Raw genomic sequence first — 17,886 nt, 5'->3', positions numbered from 1 at the left:
GTCACTTTAAATTGTCAACCTGTCTGGTCAACCTGGATCTTGTCAGTCGTCATCATGGAGGTCTTCTGTTGGGGGAACAATTCCAGCGAACAGTTAGGACCCAAGAAGACCTCAGGTGGACCCAGACCCTGGTCCTGGGGGCCCCAGCATGAGGTGACCCTCATCAGCTGCGGGGAGCGACACACCCTCATCCTCACCCGGGACGGAACGTTGCTCTCCAGAGGAGACAACTCTCACGGACAACTGGGGGTTGAAGATGACCAAACACGACCAGGTATCAGTCCAAATATGAACAGGTTTTACTTTCGTTTCTCGGGAACCGAACTGGCCCTGCGGTGGTTAGTTCAAGTGCGTCTGGAAATATTTATTCTCCACATGAAGTGAAACTTATTTTAATCCACGAGTTTTGTAAAGTTTTAGAGTTTCCCCGAGTATTCTTTACTGTTATATCGTTTGAATAGTTGCTGAAAGTGTGATCATGTGTTTGTTTCACGTTATCGTTGATCGTACGATCAGTTTCGTTTCTCTGGAACCTCGTCTAGAACCTGCTCTCTGGGTAGTTCAAGTGCTTCTGGAAATATTCCATCTCAACATATCATCGAGAGCAGGGGTCGGGAACCTTTTTGACTCAGAGAGCCATGAAAGCAAAATATTTGGAAATTTATTTCAGTGAGAGCCATATAAATAATATTCAGATGTAAGAATCTGTGCTTGACACGAATTCAAGCCCTTTTCCTTTGTTCATCAAAATCAACAAAGAATTCAGATGGGTTCATCCCTTTCCATGCCTCCATTTCAATATGTCCATCATATTTAAATGAAGCACAAGACTAAAATTTCTCCATTTCTGTGATCATGAAAAAACAAAAACAAATGAAAACATGAATTCAAACTAACAGTTTATATTTGTTAATTTTAAACATGTCTGATATGAATCACACAAGTGGATTAATTACATTTCAGATGAAGTTTAACGAGAATAAAACTGTTCATCAGTAACTTCACATCATCATCGCTTTGTCTGATCGTCTCTGACGTCATTAGAATGTGTGTCTCACCTGCACCTGTTTAACGTGTTTGTGTTTCTGCGTATTCTTATTACATTCGTGAGATAAAGGTAATTTACAAATAGTCATCATGTGATGGTGTATTAATGCAAGTGTGTTTTAAGGACCGCGATCACAAAAGGAAAACCAGCATTTGTTGCGCTTTCATTGAAACCTGCAGCTTAACTTTGATGGACCTGACGTCATGTTTCTGTGACTCTCGTAGAGAAGAACCTGAAGCGATCAAACGCGCATTATTTTGTTCGATATATTATTTAAAAAAAACAAGTTTATAATTCTATATTATGATCCGCTGGATCCGCTGCAGTTCGCCTACAGGCCAAAGATGGGGGTGGACGACGCCGTCATCTACCTGCAGCACCGGGCACTGACTCACCTGGAAGCCGCCGGTAGCACTGTGCGAGTCATGTTTTTTGACTTCTCAAGTGCTTTCAACACCATCCAGCCGGCGCTGCTAAGGAAGAAGATGGAGGACGCAGGAGTTGGGACACAGCTGGCAGCATGGACGATGGACTACCTCACCAACAGGCCGCAGTATGTGAGGCTGCAGGACTGCAGGTCTGAGGTGACCATCTGCAGCACCGGGGTGCCTCAAGGGACAGTGCTGTCACCTTTCCTTTTTTCCCTCTACACGGCGGACTTTACCTATGACTCCAGCAGCTGTCACCTCCAGAAGTTTTCTGACGACTCGGCCATTGTGGGCTGCGTGTCTGGGGGGGGCGAGCTGGAGTACAGGTCAGTCATCAAGGACTTTGTTGACTGGTGTGAGAGCAACTACCTTTGCTTAAACACCGGTAAGACAAGGGAGATGGTGATTGACTTCAGGAAAAAGTCCCCACCACATCAACCGGTGAGCATCCAGGGCTCGGACATTGAGCTGGTGGACAGCTTCAAATACCTGGGTGTTCACCTCAACAATAAACTGAACTGGTCCACACACATCAACGCCGTGTACAAGAAGGGCCGAAGTCGCCTCCACCTCCTGGGGAGACTGAGGTCCTTCGGAGTGTGCAGACCACTTTTAAGGACCTTTTATGACTCCGTGGTAGCCTCTGCTATCCACTACGCTGTGGTCTGCTGGGGAGCAGGCAGCACGGACCGGGACAGGAAGAGACTGAACAGGCTGGTCACAAGGGCCGGCTCTGTCCTGGGCCGCTCGCTGGACTCGGTGGAGGAGGTGGGAGAGAGGAGGACACTCTCCAGACTCTCCTCCATCAGGGACAACGCTCTCCACCCACTGCACCTGACCGTGGAGGAGCTGGCCAGCTCCTTCAGTGGCAGGCTCAGGCACCCCCAGTGTAGGACGGAGCGTTATAGAAGGTCCTTCATCCCAACTGGTGTCAGGATATTTAACTCTCTACTTTAAATATCCTGATGCTAATCCGTAGCGTGTTTTTCTTCTTGTGTGCTTTTTATTTTATTTTTTTCCCGTTTTTTATTTCTATTTTATTTTATTTTTATTCTATTTTATTTTTTTAATAGTGTCAATTTCTAATTTTGTAAATAATTTGTATATTTTTAAGATCGTTTTTATTTTATTTTGTATTATCTCTTGTACTATTTCTTTCTCCTTGCACTTTATTTTCTTCCAACTGCGCTGTTGTGAAAGTGTGTTTCCCCTCTGGGGATGAATAAAGCCTTTCTATTCTATTCTATTCTATTCTATTCTATTCTATTCTATATCGTTTTTCTGAATTGCGTAAAATGACTGTCGCACGTTTTGCTCTTTTTATTCTCGATTCATATGCGTTCAGTGGAAGAGGCAGGAGCTCTGATTGGCTGCTGTGCATGTCAATCAAATTTTAAACCAATCGGCACAATAACCATTTGATTGACATGCACAGTAGCCAATCAGAGCTCTCTTTACTATTTTCTTACACCATATTTTATTAAATCACGCGATCTACTCGCAGCAGCTTCGCGATCGACGTATTGCCCACCCCTGAAACAAGTGATAATATTTTATGTTTTATCTGAAAAGCCGAAATCTGCGAGCCAGATGCAATCATCAAAAGAGCCACACCTGGCTCGCGAGCCATAGGTTCCCGACCCCTGATCGAGAGATACATTATTGTAAAACTTTCAATGTACTTTTATGGAACGTTTTTAAGAATTCTCAGAATCGCTAAACAAATTTAAATACTCAGTGCCGAAAATTATTATTTTTTACAATTATTTTTTATTATGCGTGGTGAAACACAGTTTATATTAATATTTATAAAACGCGATAAAACGTATTTGTGGAATATATTTTCAATATCAGAACCGACATATCAAGATCCATCCGTATAAGTTTCGATTCTTGCCATCTTGAAATTAAAATCTAATTTTAAGAAGTTTGTAAATTCGTTTTTACATTTTATTTTTTCATCCCAGCCACCATAACAAAGTCATATTAAATATTCTAGATTATTTTTTGTAAATATAACTTCTTTTTTCCATAGAATTCGTTTTGCTTTTTTTGTGTCATGTTGTAGTAGAATCAAAATCCCACATTTTGCCATTTGCTAAAAAAAAAAAAAAATCTGACCAATGCTTTTGTTTGTGAAAAAGAAATCCCAGAAGTCATTGCCACCATAGCCTGTGGTCGGAATCACTGTGTGGCAGCGACGACGTGCGGCAGAGTGTACAGCTGGGGGGCCAGTAAAGAGGGACAGCTTGGAATCTTGCCGCACAAATGGCTGTTCAGTAACACGCCGAGGTGACTTGTTATCGACATTGATGTTGCTTGTTTTGGATAATATTGACTTTCTTTTTTTTTTGCTAGCCATGTATCCATGATCACATCGATCCCAGTGGTCCAGTTGACGTGTGGAGACTCCCACTCCCTCGCTTTAACTGAAGGTTTGTTTTCGTGTAACACGATTCTTTAATAGATCAGTGTCTTCGGTACACGACTGATAAAGCTTTGGGTTTACTTAAGCCGTTCATTTAATCACGCCTTAAGTAAACTCCATAACAATTCTTAATAACCAGGGGGTTCAACATCTGTTTGTAACTTTCAATCCTGAGATGAAGAAGTAGTTTTTGTTGCAGGAATTGATTATGAAAAACGACCTCCTATTCATGACTTTTTATTATTTATAAATACATGTTGTTAACTCAATAAGACTGTAAGTACATATTTCTACATTATAGCTTTCAGTCTCAAGGCACTTAAAGAGATGAAGCATTTTAACTTGCAGTAGTAAGTAGTAAGTAGTAGTAGTAGTAAGCTAAAGTATGTTTATGAAATTTACCACAAATAATATAATTTTTCCAAAGACTATTTAATTATCAATGCTTGTGTGAGACAGGAATGCGAAGGAACAGGTGACTTTATGTCAGGTCTCTGAAGGGGGTTGAGCGATAATTAAACAAGTTTTTAATAAATCCAAACCGGTCCTTAATAAGAAAAGAGAACAAAAACAAAACAGGCACTCGGGACGGAGACAGGGCGCGGCTAGAGATCGGGGTCTCGACGGCGACTAAACAAAAGACAAAAGGACTCACGCAAATAAAACCACTGACAATGTCAGGAGTATCCACTTTCTTTTCAAAGTTCAGATCCAAGGCGAAGGGAAAGCCCACCTGGTCTGGAGATGCAATAATCTGGCGAGGTAGAGACGCTCCTTATCAAAGGGAAGAACCCTCAGACCAGCGTCTGTCAAAAGAAAGCACAGGAAATATAAAAACGTGAAAACACTCTCAAAATAAAACAGGATGTGCATAACAGCTCTGTGCTTCAGAAATAAATAAGACCGACTAAGCTCTGTGTTTTTTCTCCCTCACTTGTACAAGTAAAACGTGTTTCTATTCTTTGTTTAAGTAAAAGTGTTAATTCAGATTCCTAACCTGACCTGAACTGTTCCAACGTTAAGAAACATTGTTGCTACATCATTAGCTTGATTTTCCATCAAACGGTGAACGCAGCGACTCCCTGGACTTTCCATGAAACCTTTTTTTATTTTTTTTACTTCAAATCAGGAGGGGATGTGTTCTCGTGGGGTTCCAACAGTCACGGTCAACTGGGTCGAGGCAGGAGCGTCGCAATAGAGGACCAGCCGCGCCAGGTGACGGCTCTGATCGGGATCCCGGCGACCCAGATCTCGGCCGGAGCAGCACACACACTGGTGCTGACGCTCACCGGCCTGGTCTACTGCTGCGGTGCCAACGACCGCGGCCAGCTGGGACTCAACAGGCTCGATGAAGCAGGTAAACGGCAAAATGATCCTCGTTTTAAAATGATGTTGAGATGTTTTGGTTTTTTTTGTCTTAGGCCGGTTCAACTTTTGTCTGGTTCCTGCTCTCAGACCTTTCAGCATCTCCTCCATCAGCTGTGGAGAGTCTCACTCAGCAGCACTGACCAAGGTTTTTGGACAAAGGTGATATATTTAAAAAAGATGGATACTTAAATATTTAATTTTCCAGGATGGAAAGGTGTTCACTTTTGGAAAAGGAAGTGAGGGTCAACTTGGGAACAACTCCACGGTTGATGAAGTGAGACCTTGTTTGGTGGAGGGTCTGGATGGACCTGCCTCTCAGATCGCATGTGGAAGGTTTGAGCTGAAATATTCTGTCGTTTATTTGAACTTGATTTAACAATGGCTTTCTTTCAAGGCGTCACACGTTGGTTTTGGGGTGCTCGGGTCAAGTATGGGCCTTCGGTGACGGGGAAAAGGGACAAATGGGAAGTGACAAATCTGAGGGAAGTCTGTCTCCAAGTCTGGTTCAACTTCCGTGGACTGTGGCCGGAGAAGCTGCTGTGCCCAAAGGTCAGTAGTGTGACTATTTAAATCATCAAATAAGTCACGTGTAATGTTGCTCTTTGTTCTTTATCTAATCCTTTTGCAAATAAGAACTTTTTAAATCTTATACACAGTTAATTATAAAATTTAAAGTAGATTTTTGGAATTCAATTTGTTTGAATCAGGGGAAACAAACTAGTGAGTTATAGAAAGAAAATGTCTTGTTGACGTGAAATATATACAACAGCTGATGAGGTATCATGACACAGTGTCTTCATTTCGAAAGACCACTAGATGGCGCTCTCTAATTTACCATCTTTGGCTACTAATTCAATAAAACCTGGCATGATTTCAAACTGAGAGTGCCATCTAGTGGCCTTTCAAAATGGAGTCACTGTATCACGATTCATTAATAACTGTTTCATGAAGACTCATAAGTTACTGCAACTTCACTTACGGTCTCATCTAGAAAGACTTGTTTGACGCAGGAAACTAGGTAGAATATACAGTATATACTGTATATATATCTCATGATATCACCAAGTCATTTGATGTTGCTAAAATGGAATCTCTGTTTATTCTTGTTCAAAGAGCACAAAAATAGTTCAAGACCACCAAGAATTTAAAGCGAGACTGAAATCTTGTTATGTTAAAATGCCAGTAAAAGGCTGTTGAGCCCACATATTGAATCACCTGGGAACATTTCTATGTCAGGGGTGTCAACCCCAATCGTATAAAGGGACTTTATATATATCGTTGGCCGAAAATGTCTATTTACCAGGAAGTATGAGTCATGAATATTTTGTATTCTTGGAGGCTAAATATATCTGGTGTTCGTACTTCTTTATTATCCCTCACCAAGAAAATAGCTTTTGTTCATCATTCATTTTACTGGAGGTCTATCATTTTTGACATCCATAACTTTTGTTCCTTATCTTACCTTAAACATTAGCGTCTTTAAAGGTTCCAAAATATCTACATAAAAATGTACCTGCTTCGATTTGAGCCAACCATCCAGCGGGCCACATAAAATGAATTTTGCTTTTATCTTCCAGATTTGGAAATTGCAGCCGGCTGGGATTCCAACTTTGTCTTCACGTCTTCAGATCAGGTGACGCCCAACGAAAAGCAGCGCGTCCTCAACTCTGACTTAACGAACTGGTTTTCTTGTCTGAGTGTCTTCTAGACTTGATCAAACTGAACAACAACTTTTGTTGTATCTGCTCCTCTGTAGAATCCGGAGCTGCGTCAGATTAGTGGACGACTTCATAAAGGGAAACTGAAAGAATGTTTTTTGATGGAAACGCCTGACGAACAAGCCGAGGGGTCTTTATAAATCACTTCTCTCTACGTAATGACTTTCATACTCATTCACGCTTTACTCCGACAGCGAGATCGGCTGGATGTTTGGTTCGTGTTCTAACCTTGTTTCAAGTTTTACAAAGGAGCAGTGAGTACCACTTTACAACACGGCACCAGAGACAAAGATACCATCGAATGTACTTCATCTTTTAAAACATACTTGATGGTTGAGAAAACGTCATATTTTCACAGCGCTGTTCCGCCAGAAGAGGGCGCCCTGACTGTTGATCTTGAGGCTGCTGATCGAACCATTGGGCAGCTCCTGAAAGTACCCTGGACGAAGCGCTTTGTAAAGATCCTTGAATCATTTAAATGTCTTCAATATTTTTCACATTAATAGTCCTGATATGTGAGAAATATGCTGTGTTTCCTCCAGGTGAACATCTACCCATTGCTGAACGAACTTTTTCAGTCAAGACAAAAACTTCAATCCCCTGAGATCATCATTCTTTTGCTCTTATTCCCTTTTGAGGCAAACACCTACGCAGTTCAGGCCAGGTTTTTTTCTCTGGCTGCAGTAATAAATGAATTGAGCGAAAAGACGAGCGAGAAGTTGAGTAAGAAAACGTTTTTATTTGAAGTCTAGAAAACGCCATCAGAAGGTTAGACACCCGTGCTATGTCTGATCTTCTCTCTTTTTCAGGGCGCCTGTGGAGTTCACTCACGCCTGCCTTGTTTATGAAACAACTCTTGGTGTTGAAACAAACCCTTGGTTACATTCTGGGGATGGATTTGCTAAATTACCTTCATGTTAAAGTGCTACTGAATGCGCTCAAGCTACTTTACAGAGTCAGTATTTGGAACATTATTGATTATAAACCGTGAAACTGTTCATTGGTTTGCATTGTCACATGCACATCCTCAAATAGTCCTTGGCCTAACACCTGATGAAGAGCAAAACATGAAGTCAAAATTTTGGAATCCCCTCATTACCCAAGTACATTTATTTGAAGACGTTCACAAAGGGATGAGTTAATGAAACCTCTGATGAGGTATCTTGATACAATGTCTTCATTTTAAAAGGGCACTAGATGTAACTTTGGTAGAATCAGTAGATCAGATTCAAATATTATTAAGAAGAGAGTGACATCTAGTGGCCTTTCAACTGGAAAGAGTGTACCATGATACCTTATCAACAGTTTCATGAAGCCTCATCAACACATCATTAGTGCGAAAGTCTTCAATAGAAATGTATTTTAATTAGAACAGCAGGAATACTCCAGAGTACAATGACTTGAGGACAACTTATTTGGAAATGCAGATTAAAGGGCAAATATGCATCCACTAGTGATTTGTTGATGAAGTTTCATGAAACAGCTGATGGGGTATCATGATACAGTGTCTTCATTTAGAAAGACCACTAGATGTCTCTCTGATTTATAATCTTTTGCTTTGATCTACTAATTCAATAACACTCTGCAAAACTTCCAAACAGAGAGAACCATCTAGTGGTCTTTCAAAATGAAGAGACTATATCATGATCAGCTGTTATAGTAGTATTCAAAGATGAGTGGAAACAGGAGCTACAATAAACTGAAGCATAAACATATTAGGGACACACACATAACTCATAATACACACAATAATATTTATTAACTCAATATTTTATGGAGTAAACAGCAACAAACAAGCATCAACATTTTTAACTTGAAACTGTTGGACATTCAACAGTAAGAGGTTTGCGTGGTATCTGTCCATGTTTAACACACTTTCCCAACAGGCTAACAAAACTGGAAATTCCCATAAAGTCCCATTGAGCAGATTTCATGTTGAGGAGTTCAAACATCTCAAACGCTTGAAAGAGGTCGAGTTGTGGTTACACTTATTAAACAAAGAGGTAAAAAACAACAACATTATGATTGATGTTTGCCTTTTTAGTTTTCTCCTAAAATGTCTTTTTCACAGGATGACAAAGACACACCCAAGATCTTTTGCCGATACCCGTTTGTGTTGGATCTGACTTCTAAAGTTGAGATCTTCTGTGCATTCATCTCAGAGGTGCTACAAATTTTGAAATTCTCACTAAAGAAAATGTTTATATATTTCATACCATTTTCCACCATCTCAGATTGATTTTCTTGAACAGTTTCAGAAGTGTGTAGCAACTGCCGGAGCCCCAGTCTTCCAACTATCCCTGCGCCGGCAACACCTGGTTGAGGACACCTTCAGACAGCTGCATCATGCTGACCACGCTGCATTCAAACGGACACTTGTGGTAAAAACCTTCATATTGTCTCATCAAGTATCACCTTTAAGCAAGAAAGAAAATGATAATTCAATGAAACCTGACACCATTTTCAAACTGAGATCGACATCTAGTGGTCTTTCAAGATAAAGACACTGTATCATGATACCGCAAAATAAAATGGCTTGAATGTAACATATTACACAATGTTTCAGTGGCTTTATAAAACAAATTAAAATATAATATTGTTTCTGACTCCCCCTGAAAAGTGTACCTTCAATGTGGTGGCTCCACTGTTGCCACGTACTGCATGTATATTTGTTTGCAAGAAAAGATAATAACTTAGTTTTTGGTTTTCTCTTTCTTGTCACTTAAAACGGTCAAATAAAAAAATGTCCAAGTACTTCCTATGAACAGGCTGTATTTAAAATATGATTGCCCAAAAATCTCAGTTTTAGAAATGGATAATGAAGTGCTGTAGGGGGGTGTATTGGCAAGAATCTGGTGATTAGATACGTTTCACGATACAGGGGGATTGAGAAGAGATATTTGATATATTAAGATACTGTAGGTACAACAATATATTTGTAGTATTGTCAGGTACTTGACTCTAACATTGCAGACCAGATGAGTCTTGACAAACTTGTAACTGCTCTAATTTGTTTGAAAACTAAAATATATCCAAACATCAAACTTTAAAAACTGCAGGAGTCGACTGTATCCTCTTGTCCTCAGTCATCGCTAGGAACTCTCAGGGTTTCATTGTTCCTTAAGGGTAGGTAACAACAGCTGCCATTTTAAAATCAAATGATTTTATTCAACATAGATGTTATTAAAATATAAACCATAAAAGAACTATGATATAAAATGTGATTTTAAGGCAAAACAATTGAATGAACAAGTTTGATAAAATATCGTCAGAATCAGAAACAAGTTTTCTGCCAGTAATGTCGAAACGAAAACGGAATTTTGTAAAAACGAAACAGGATTTATTTTGTGATGAAGTGGAAAAGACACTCGAGACAATCACCAAGGCAACAAGTTTTGGGTGAGTTGAGCGAAAACAACATTCTCTGCCCTTCTCCTGAAGGGGGCGCAGTTTTAAAAAAAAAAACACCTTGAGTCTCTCAACAGCCTCATGGGGTCGTGAAAAAATGTTGTGATGTTCTTCACATCCCTATTTTCTACGTTGCAATTGTTGTCCTTATCAAACCAGATACGGATCCAGAATATTAGATTTAACCATCTCTAGTCATCATAAACTGAACACAAACCCTACAGTTTAAGATAAAAACAACAACACACCGAGCGATCTATTGAAGAGCCGTTGGTTTCTCTCAGGTCGTGTTTGTGGAGGACAGGATTTCGTCAAACGTCAACATAAAGGACTTCTTCCACGACATCTTTAAAGACCTGAAGTCGAACATGTACATGTACAACGACAGCGGGACCGTGGCGTGGTTCCCGCCAAAAGTAGGACAAAACCGTTGTTGCTATGAAAGTGTACGTTGTGTTTTACATTGTTCTTACTTTTATATCTCCACACAAAAAGCCAAAAGAAGAGGAGAAGAAGTACTTCTTGTTCGGGGTTCTCTGTGGCCTGGCGGTCTATAACCACCACATCATAGACCTGCCGTTCCCACTCGCCCTTTTCAAGAAGCTGCGCGGCATCAAGCTCACACTTGACGACCTGATGGAGTACGAACCTGTGGTTGGAGAGTGAGTCGAGCAACACACTGGTCATCTATTTAAACAGTCATTGAAGACTCTTTGTGTGTCTTCAGGGGACTACGTTGCATCTTGCACGACTACGACGCAGAGACACTTCAAGAGATGGCGACACCCTTCAATGTGCGTCCATCCATACGTTTTGATTGTCCAGTTGCTTCATTACGTCTTTTCCGCAGATGTTCTGGGGTGGGGAGACAGTGGCCCTCGATCCAAAAGACCCCCAAAAATGTGTCACACAAACCAACAAGTGAGTCTTAACAAACATTTGAAGATTTCCTCCTGAACTAAGAAGTTTACGCTGGGTGAGGACAGTGCCCTGAGGCGCTCCCGTCTAACCTCCGATCCCTCTTCCTAACAAACCGATCGTTCTTTTAGGCGCTCAGGAAGTAACACAACTTGTGTCCTGCTCTCCACAGGAAAGCGTTTGTCGCCGCTTATATCGACCACGCTTTCAACAAGTCTGTGGAAATAGTGTTCGAGGAGTTCAAGAGAGGCTTCTACAAAGTGTGCGACTTTCACATGGTGGCGCTGTTCCAGCCGGAGGAGCTGAAGACTGTGATGGTGGGAATAGAGGATTACGACTGGGTGACGTTTAAGCAGGTCAGTAAATACTAGGGGTGTCAAGAAATATCGGGTACACTTAAATATCGCAATTATTTTGTCAAGATTCTGTATTGATATTGTATGTAGCCCTGGAGTTGACATGGATGAAATAAAATGTTAATCTCGTGATTCACGTATTTAGAGATTTTAAAAATAATTACACCCATGTCACCTCCTGGGCTACGTAATATTTAACAGCAAGGTATCATTCTTTTTTTTATCATAGCTATTTTTTTGGTTTGCATTTCAATAAAGTGAAAATTAAATAATTCAATTGTATATCTACAGTTAATATTCACCGCGTTTTTTTCCTTTTTTTTTGCAATTAAACTCCTGGCTAGTCATAACATCCCCGCGGCTAGAGGAATAATGAAATCCTGAGAGATTACAGACGTGACTGAGGACGAGAGGATACAGTCCACTCCAGCATCTTTTAAAGCTGATGTCTGGACCTATTTTGTCCATACAAATGAAAGCAGTAACGACTTCAAGAGTCATGTGGTCTGTAAATTCTGCAACACCAGAGTCAAGTACTCGGACAATAGTACAAATATATACTCGTTCCTACAGTATTCCAACATATTGTATCGTTGCCCCTGTATTGTGATACATATAGTATCGCCATATTCTTGCCAATACACGCTCCAAGTAAATGCAGTGGAATAACAGGTTAAGCACTGTTTCGACCCAGAACACGCGGTATGAAGGGGAGTACCACGCTGAGCACCCGAACATCATCACCTTCTGGAAGGTTTTCGAGAGTCTGACCCCAGAAGAAAAGAAGAAATTTCTCTGCAAGTAGATTTAAACCTCTAACGATCGACACTTAATGAGGCTCTCTGACAAGTTTCGTCGTTTTGTTTGTAGGGTTTGTTACTGGTTCGGAACGCGTCCACTTCAAGGGGATGAAAGCTGTCCAGATGAAAGTGGCAGTCCTGCACGATTCCGACGACATCCATCGTCCACAGGCGCTCATCTGCCATTGGCTTCTGCTGCTTCCTATCTACAGCAGGGAGAAAGCTGGAGAGCTGATGCGCAAATGGCTTCTTGTGGCTTTGTCGACAAAGAAAGGTTCAGATCCTCATGCCAGATCAAACAGCAACGTGTGAATCAGATTCGCTTTCAAGTAAAACATTTCTTTAGTAGAAGTTTGCTTTGAAAGTTCTGCAAAATCTAGAACGGAACTCGTGTCTCCTGTTTAGAGGCTCCCACCTGTCCGTCAAAATAATTAGAAAGTGCTTTTACAAAGGGGGCGGGGTTAAGTATTCACCACATCCCCAAATTTCCCAGCGTGTAATTGAAATTAAAGGAGGGATTAAATAAGGAGGGAAAAGACCATTTGGTTACAGAGTGATCAGGAATACTCATTTAGAAATATATGTATATTGATACACGCATTTTCTCGTTTATAGACATATTTCTGTGTATTTCCCTTAAGCCATATAGATAAGTGTGTATTTATATATACCATCAGGTCGTCAATTCATACTTGGCTCTCATGTACCCGTACGTGAAGAAAAAACAATAATTGCAGAATCAATAGTTTCAATTTGAGATCATTAAGTTAGTTGGTCAATTTTATTTTGTTTTAGCAGAATACTAATTTTTACAAAAAGCATTTACATTTTGACATTTAATTCAATCTTCTTGTCGACTGGCCTGAAAATGTTTTTAATATAAAGGATTTATTATACAAGCAAATATGTGAGTTTTTCTTGAACTAACAAACATTAAAAATAAAATGTTTTGTCTTCTATCACTCACCATTTTAGGTCTCTTTTTGTAGCCCATTCTTCTCCCTTTTCCTCAATACCCCTGCCAAGGAGGTATTTTGATCAGTTGTGTGTCATCACACCATTGATTGTTTGGAGGTATGAACCGTCAAGAATCATTTTAGGTCTTAAAATGAAACCTCTGACCTCAAGTGACTTCAAAGGACATTTGGAAAGAACATTTTTTATTTTTCTTACTTTCAATATGAAAAGCAGTAATAACTTATCGTTTTTAAAAATGTACATCGACGTCAAATGAAACGGTTCCACACCTTTTAAATCTCGTTCGAAACAGTTTCATCAGCAGGTAGCACAAACATTGTAAACAAAAGCTAGAAAACATGACAAGACTTCCCTCCCTACGATCGTGCTCAGATGAGGTGAGTGTGCTTTTTTCGGCGACAACAGTCTGTACACAAACATGTAAGATTGTAGTTGTGGAGAGTACAAAAGCTGACGAGCCTAAAGTGTTGCGGGGAGAAGTACAGCTCGTCGTATCCTCCGTCGGGTTCAATGACGGCAGAGGTTTTAGCAGAGTTAGCTTTTGGACTGCGTTCCCGGGGTTTTATCTGACGAGGTGGTAGGTGAGCCAGTACATGAAGACGGGCTGTGCTGCTGCTATGGACATGGTCAGGTACATCCGCAGCTGGTTTCTGGCTCCTCTGACGAGTCGACCCTCTGCCGCCGCCTCGGACAGAAGCTTCAGACGCAGCGTTCGTATCTTGAAAATGAAATGAAGATGATTAGAGAGTGGCGGCCGTTTCAGACGCGACACAGAGGAACTGGCTGCTCACCATGAAAACAAAGATGGCCGCACAGCACCAAAGCAGGGACAGATAATACGCTGGTCTTCCAAACAACAGCCCCGCCACCACTCCGACGATCATCCTGCAGACGAAAAAAAAAAAGGTACTTGTTAAAACTTCCTATCGGGGATGTGATCGTATAACCAGTTACATGAAGTTGCGCGACATAACCACTAGAGGGTTCTGTGTCCATTGAAACATCTTATCACATAACAGCAAAGCCCTTCCAGTAGTTATCAGACAAAAAAAAAGAAAAAAGTTTTCACGTTGACCAACTTAAAATAGGTACTCAATGAAATCAATCAAATAAATCACAGTACCTTTAGTGTATTTTTCAGACTATAAGGTGCAGGTAAAAGCCTTTAATTTTCTCAAATAGACAGTTCACCTCAAAAGCGTTTAGTATCAGGTATGCATCTGGTTTAACTACTGACCTTGAACTGATTTTATGTTGCACAGCACTCATAAATTTAAATATTTGTAATATAGGAACATTGGAAACCCTGTACAAGTACAATAAACACTTAACAATCATTCATAAAAGCTTGTGAGTCGTTGCTGTTAATAAAGTTACAAGACTTTATCATAGTCTCCCATCTGTGTACCTCAAAGCACACACCCCTCATTGGCCAACCGCAGCTTCACGTCATGTGCAGGCATTTGTATATAATATAAAATAATTAAAGATTTTAATTTTAACCATTTAGACGTTCAAAACCCTAATTCCCTATTATACAGTAATTGGTTTCTGAATGTAGCATACAAGAATATTTTCGCACATTTGAAACAAATCATTTAACTCCCACGACAGTTTGTTGTGAGCGGCGACGAGGACACGTACCCGACATATTTGTACCCAGAGAAGGCGAGCAGGTCGATGGTTGTGAGGTCAGTGTTGACGGTGACGAGGTAAAGAGATAGAAGAACGACCAGAACTTCCATGACCAGCCACACAAACGCAGAGCTGGCTTGAACTCCCAGCAGCTCCGGAGAAAACCTGCAGGACACGAACGTTATTTACAAACCCGAGAGGACGTGCTTTGACTAAGAAAATACATTCACCTGTTCTGTGTTCCCAGTGCAAGTCCAGACACCAGGACGTACGTGATGAAGCCCATGGCTGGGATATAGAGGTCCGGGGCGTTCACGTCAAAGCGAGGTGCAACTGGAGTGTCCTGCTGGTAGCTCACCTCCCAATTCTAGGAAAATAAATCCCTTTTATTAAGACTCACATTTCATCGGCGACACACATGATTAGCAACAGGACCGACCTTGTGCATGTAGGGGAAGACCAGTAGACCGAGCTTCTTCCCCACGTAAAGAGTATCCACGGCAAAATAATACTTTAACTTAGAAATCGGGATGAACCGGTCCAGCTGCAAAAGCAATACAATAAAATCCATCATTAAAAAAATAAAAGTCAACATGTGTGCGGTGACAACGAGCGAATAAATGAGTCGTACGTTCTTGTCCATCATTTCCTTCCCCTGAGACGCCAGAGAGCTGCCGTATGCCATGGCCAGGTTTGACATGGGGTCGGACAGGAGGGAGGGACCAGGTACACCAGAAGTGTGTGATTCGCTCTGTTGGGTCCTGAGCACAAAATTAAAAGCTGAGTCGCTATAATGTTTATCTAAATAGTTTGTAAAATCACATCAATTTTGTTAGATTTAAATCAATGAGAAGAAGATGTTTCCTCCAACTGGTGTCTCCATAGAAAGCCACTTCATTTTACATTTAATTTTTATAACATTTTGCTTCTAAAAAAACATCTTGAACAATTTCTAGGATGTGGTGACTGGAACTGGAGAATTTAGTAGACGAAGTTTACAGCGTTTCTTTGCAGAGACTTTGGGGATTTATCATAAACAGCAGGGGCCAGTTGTTATAAGGTAATATGATCGGATTGGATCAAATCTTGAAAATGGATTGTTCAAAAGTGAAAGAAGGATTCTGGAATCAGATTGAATCATGTCATCTAATCCTGGTTTTAATCTAGATCACAACTAGTGTTTTTTTCTTTTGTTTAAAACATTTCAGTTGGATCTTGATACATTTTATTTAAGGGCCGAGGGTCCAGGTGGGCCCTTTTCTGGACCAGTTTGATACATGTGCTAAGAGGGGTTAGGATTTCAACAATGTCAAACATAGTACTTATAGTAAACATAAAATAAAAATGATCTTGTCCACATGAAACAACCCCCCTTTTGGCTTTCAATCACTGTATATTAGTTTAAAAAACAGAGATTAACCTGTCAAAATAATGAATTCAAGACTTTTTCTTTTTTCTTTTTCTTTTAAATATAAGCACAATGTAATTCATTATATATAACTGGCATGAAAGGGCTATGGATTACATGGAAGCAAAAAAGAGGATTTTGTATTTGGATCATTTTACTCCAGATTACATACTGTGTGCAGGGAAATAGAAAAGCGATCCAGAGTTCAAAGTCTAGTCACATGAAGAACTACCTGTATCCCGCCGGTGGTCCAGACGAACTACTTGTGTCGTCAAACAGTTGGCTACCATCGGATCCATCCGTGGAAAGATTCCTGAGACGCATATTTGAAGACTCTGCAAGAAGAAATCAAAGACGTGAGCAGTAGCGATGTCTATTTGCAAGAATCTGTTGATAAGGCTCGCATCACGATACATGTTCAATATATTGCAATACCGTAGTATCAACAATTTATTGTAGTATTGCCAGAGTACTTGAATCTGGGATTTACAGAACGCGTGACTCTAGAGACTTCCTAACTGCTTTCATTAGTTTTGAAAGCAAACTATGTACAAACATAAACTTTATTTATTGTATTGTATTATTGTATGTATTGACTGCTACTATCTAGTGGCCGGAAGTATAATTGTAACAGAACAATGAACAAGTTGTGTAAATATTTGCATTTTTATTGTTATAAATAGATTTTTTTTATTTTACACAGAAATGATTGGACTATAAACCATAAAAGTTCTGTAAATATCTTTACAGTATCGTGGATAGGACTATCTATTTAAAAAAACATTGAGGAGCAGGTCCAATGTATTAAAAAATGATTGTTTCATCATGACAGCGATATCAAGTTGAATTGTGTACAAAAACAAAAGAAAGCGGAACTTTCGTTTTTAATGAAATGAATGTAGCCTAGTTAGCCTAGCATAAAAACCGTTAGTCGCTAGAACCAGGACAAAGAGGGTTTATTTAATATGGTTGACTGGCGAGATGTTTGAATCAAAGTAAATGAGATTCTCTGCCCCTTATATTGATGTTTTAAGTCAGTTCATTTAGAGGGAAAGTCGTGTGGAGGTGTAGCCGGCAGAAGCTAGCAGCTAGCGTCAAAGTCAACGTAGCGCAGATTTAGGGCAACGAAAGGCATTAACACGTACGTGACTTACGTTGTCTAAAACCGGTTTGAGTTGAAGAATAATCCATGGATCATGAGAAGATGAGGATGAAGATCAAATACTAGCAGCGAGAGATCAAGTCATACATTTAAACCGGAAAATAACTTTCTTCTTTAGTGAAGCGTCACGGTTTATCTTCAGCACGAGAGGTCGTTACTACCATCTAGCGGCCAATAGAACGACATGACAATTTAGAATATAGAATAATAATAGTAGATACGATTCATTTA

At 40.2% G+C, this 17,886-nt stretch overlaps 2 protein-coding genes across 4 annotated transcripts; one reads left to right on the top strand and one right to left on the bottom strand.

The window, feature by feature from the left end:
- On the top strand, nt 1-13,438 carry LOC148075767 (putative E3 ubiquitin-protein ligase HERC6). 2 transcript variants are annotated; one of them, XM_087796400.1, is made up of 23 exons: nt 1-274; nt 3,621-3,768; nt 3,835-3,911; nt 5,034-5,261; nt 5,326-5,417; nt 5,478-5,605; nt 5,667-5,821; nt 6,850-6,905; nt 7,029-7,120; nt 7,185-7,244; nt 7,349-7,445; nt 7,533-7,713; nt 7,800-7,945; nt 8,877-8,993; nt 9,062-9,154; nt 9,243-9,371; nt 10,683-10,814; nt 10,894-11,060; nt 11,126-11,192; nt 11,249-11,319; nt 11,489-11,672; nt 12,367-12,469; nt 12,543-13,438. In XM_087796400.1, the coding sequence occupies exons 1-23, from the start codon at nt 55-57 to the stop codon at nt 12,782-12,784; spliced, it is 2,985 nt and encodes a 994-aa protein (XP_087652526.1). In that variant the 5' UTR covers nt 1-54; the 3' UTR covers nt 12,785-13,438. The 2 variants fall into 2 exon arrangements, with proteins under 2 accessions (XP_087652526.1, XP_087652525.1); XM_087796399.1 differs by having other exon boundaries at nt 12,367-12,473.
- Nucleotides 13,439-13,615: 177 nt separating this feature from the next.
- On the bottom strand, nt 13,616-17,761 carry LOC148075766 (protein YIF1B-like). 2 transcript variants are annotated; one of them, XM_087795382.1, is made up of 8 exons: nt 17,648-17,761; nt 16,726-16,828; nt 15,717-15,846; nt 15,525-15,629; nt 15,316-15,452; nt 15,095-15,250; nt 14,242-14,335; nt 13,616-14,168 (listed from the first exon to the last, which is right to left on the bottom strand). In XM_087795382.1, the coding sequence occupies exons 1-8, from the start codon at nt 17,682-17,684 to the stop codon at nt 14,013-14,015; spliced, it is 918 nt and encodes a 305-aa protein (XP_087651508.1). In that variant the 5' UTR covers nt 17,685-17,761; the 3' UTR covers nt 13,616-14,012. The 2 variants fall into 2 exon arrangements, with proteins under 2 accessions (XP_087651508.1, XP_087651507.1); XM_087795381.1 differs by having other exon boundaries at nt 17,639-17,753.
- Nucleotides 17,762-17,886: the final 125 nt, after the last annotated feature.

Source organism: Callionymus lyra, chromosome 7, assembly GCF_982586985.1.
Source record: "Callionymus lyra chromosome 7, fCalLyr1.hap1.1, whole genome shotgun sequence".
In the NCBI taxonomy this organism is placed as follows: Eukaryota; Metazoa; Chordata; class Actinopteri; order Syngnathiformes; family Callionymidae; genus Callionymus; species Callionymus lyra.
This window is presented reverse-complemented; position numbering and strand designations above follow the sequence as displayed.

Excerpts from the sequence above, each read along its gene's own strand:
- LOC148075766 (XM_087795381.1), bottom strand. The coding sequence starts at position 17,684 with ATGGATTATTCTTCAACTCAAACCGGTTTTAGACAACGTAAGTCAC. Across the intron at positions 16,829-17,638 it reads TTTTAGACAACGTAAGTCAC|AGTCTTCAAATATGCGTCTC; the intron begins GTACGTGTTAAT and ends TTCTTCTTGCAG. Across the intron at positions 15,251-15,315 it reads GCACTGGGAACACAGAACAG|GTTTTCTCCGGAGCTGCTGG; the intron begins GTGAATGTATTT and ends CGTGTCCTGCAG.
- LOC148075767 (XM_087796399.1), top strand. The coding sequence starts at position 55 with ATGGAGGTCTTCTGTTGGGGGAACAATTCCAGCGAACAGTTAGGACCC. Across the intron at positions 7,714-7,799 it reads AAAGACGAGCGAGAAGTTGA|GGCGCCTGTGGAGTTCACTC; the intron begins GTAAGAAAACGT and ends TCTCTTTTTCAG. Across the intron at positions 12,474-12,542 it reads AAGAAGAAATTTCTCTGCAA|GGTTTGTTACTGGTTCGGAA; the intron begins GTAGATTTAAAC and ends TTTTGTTTGTAG.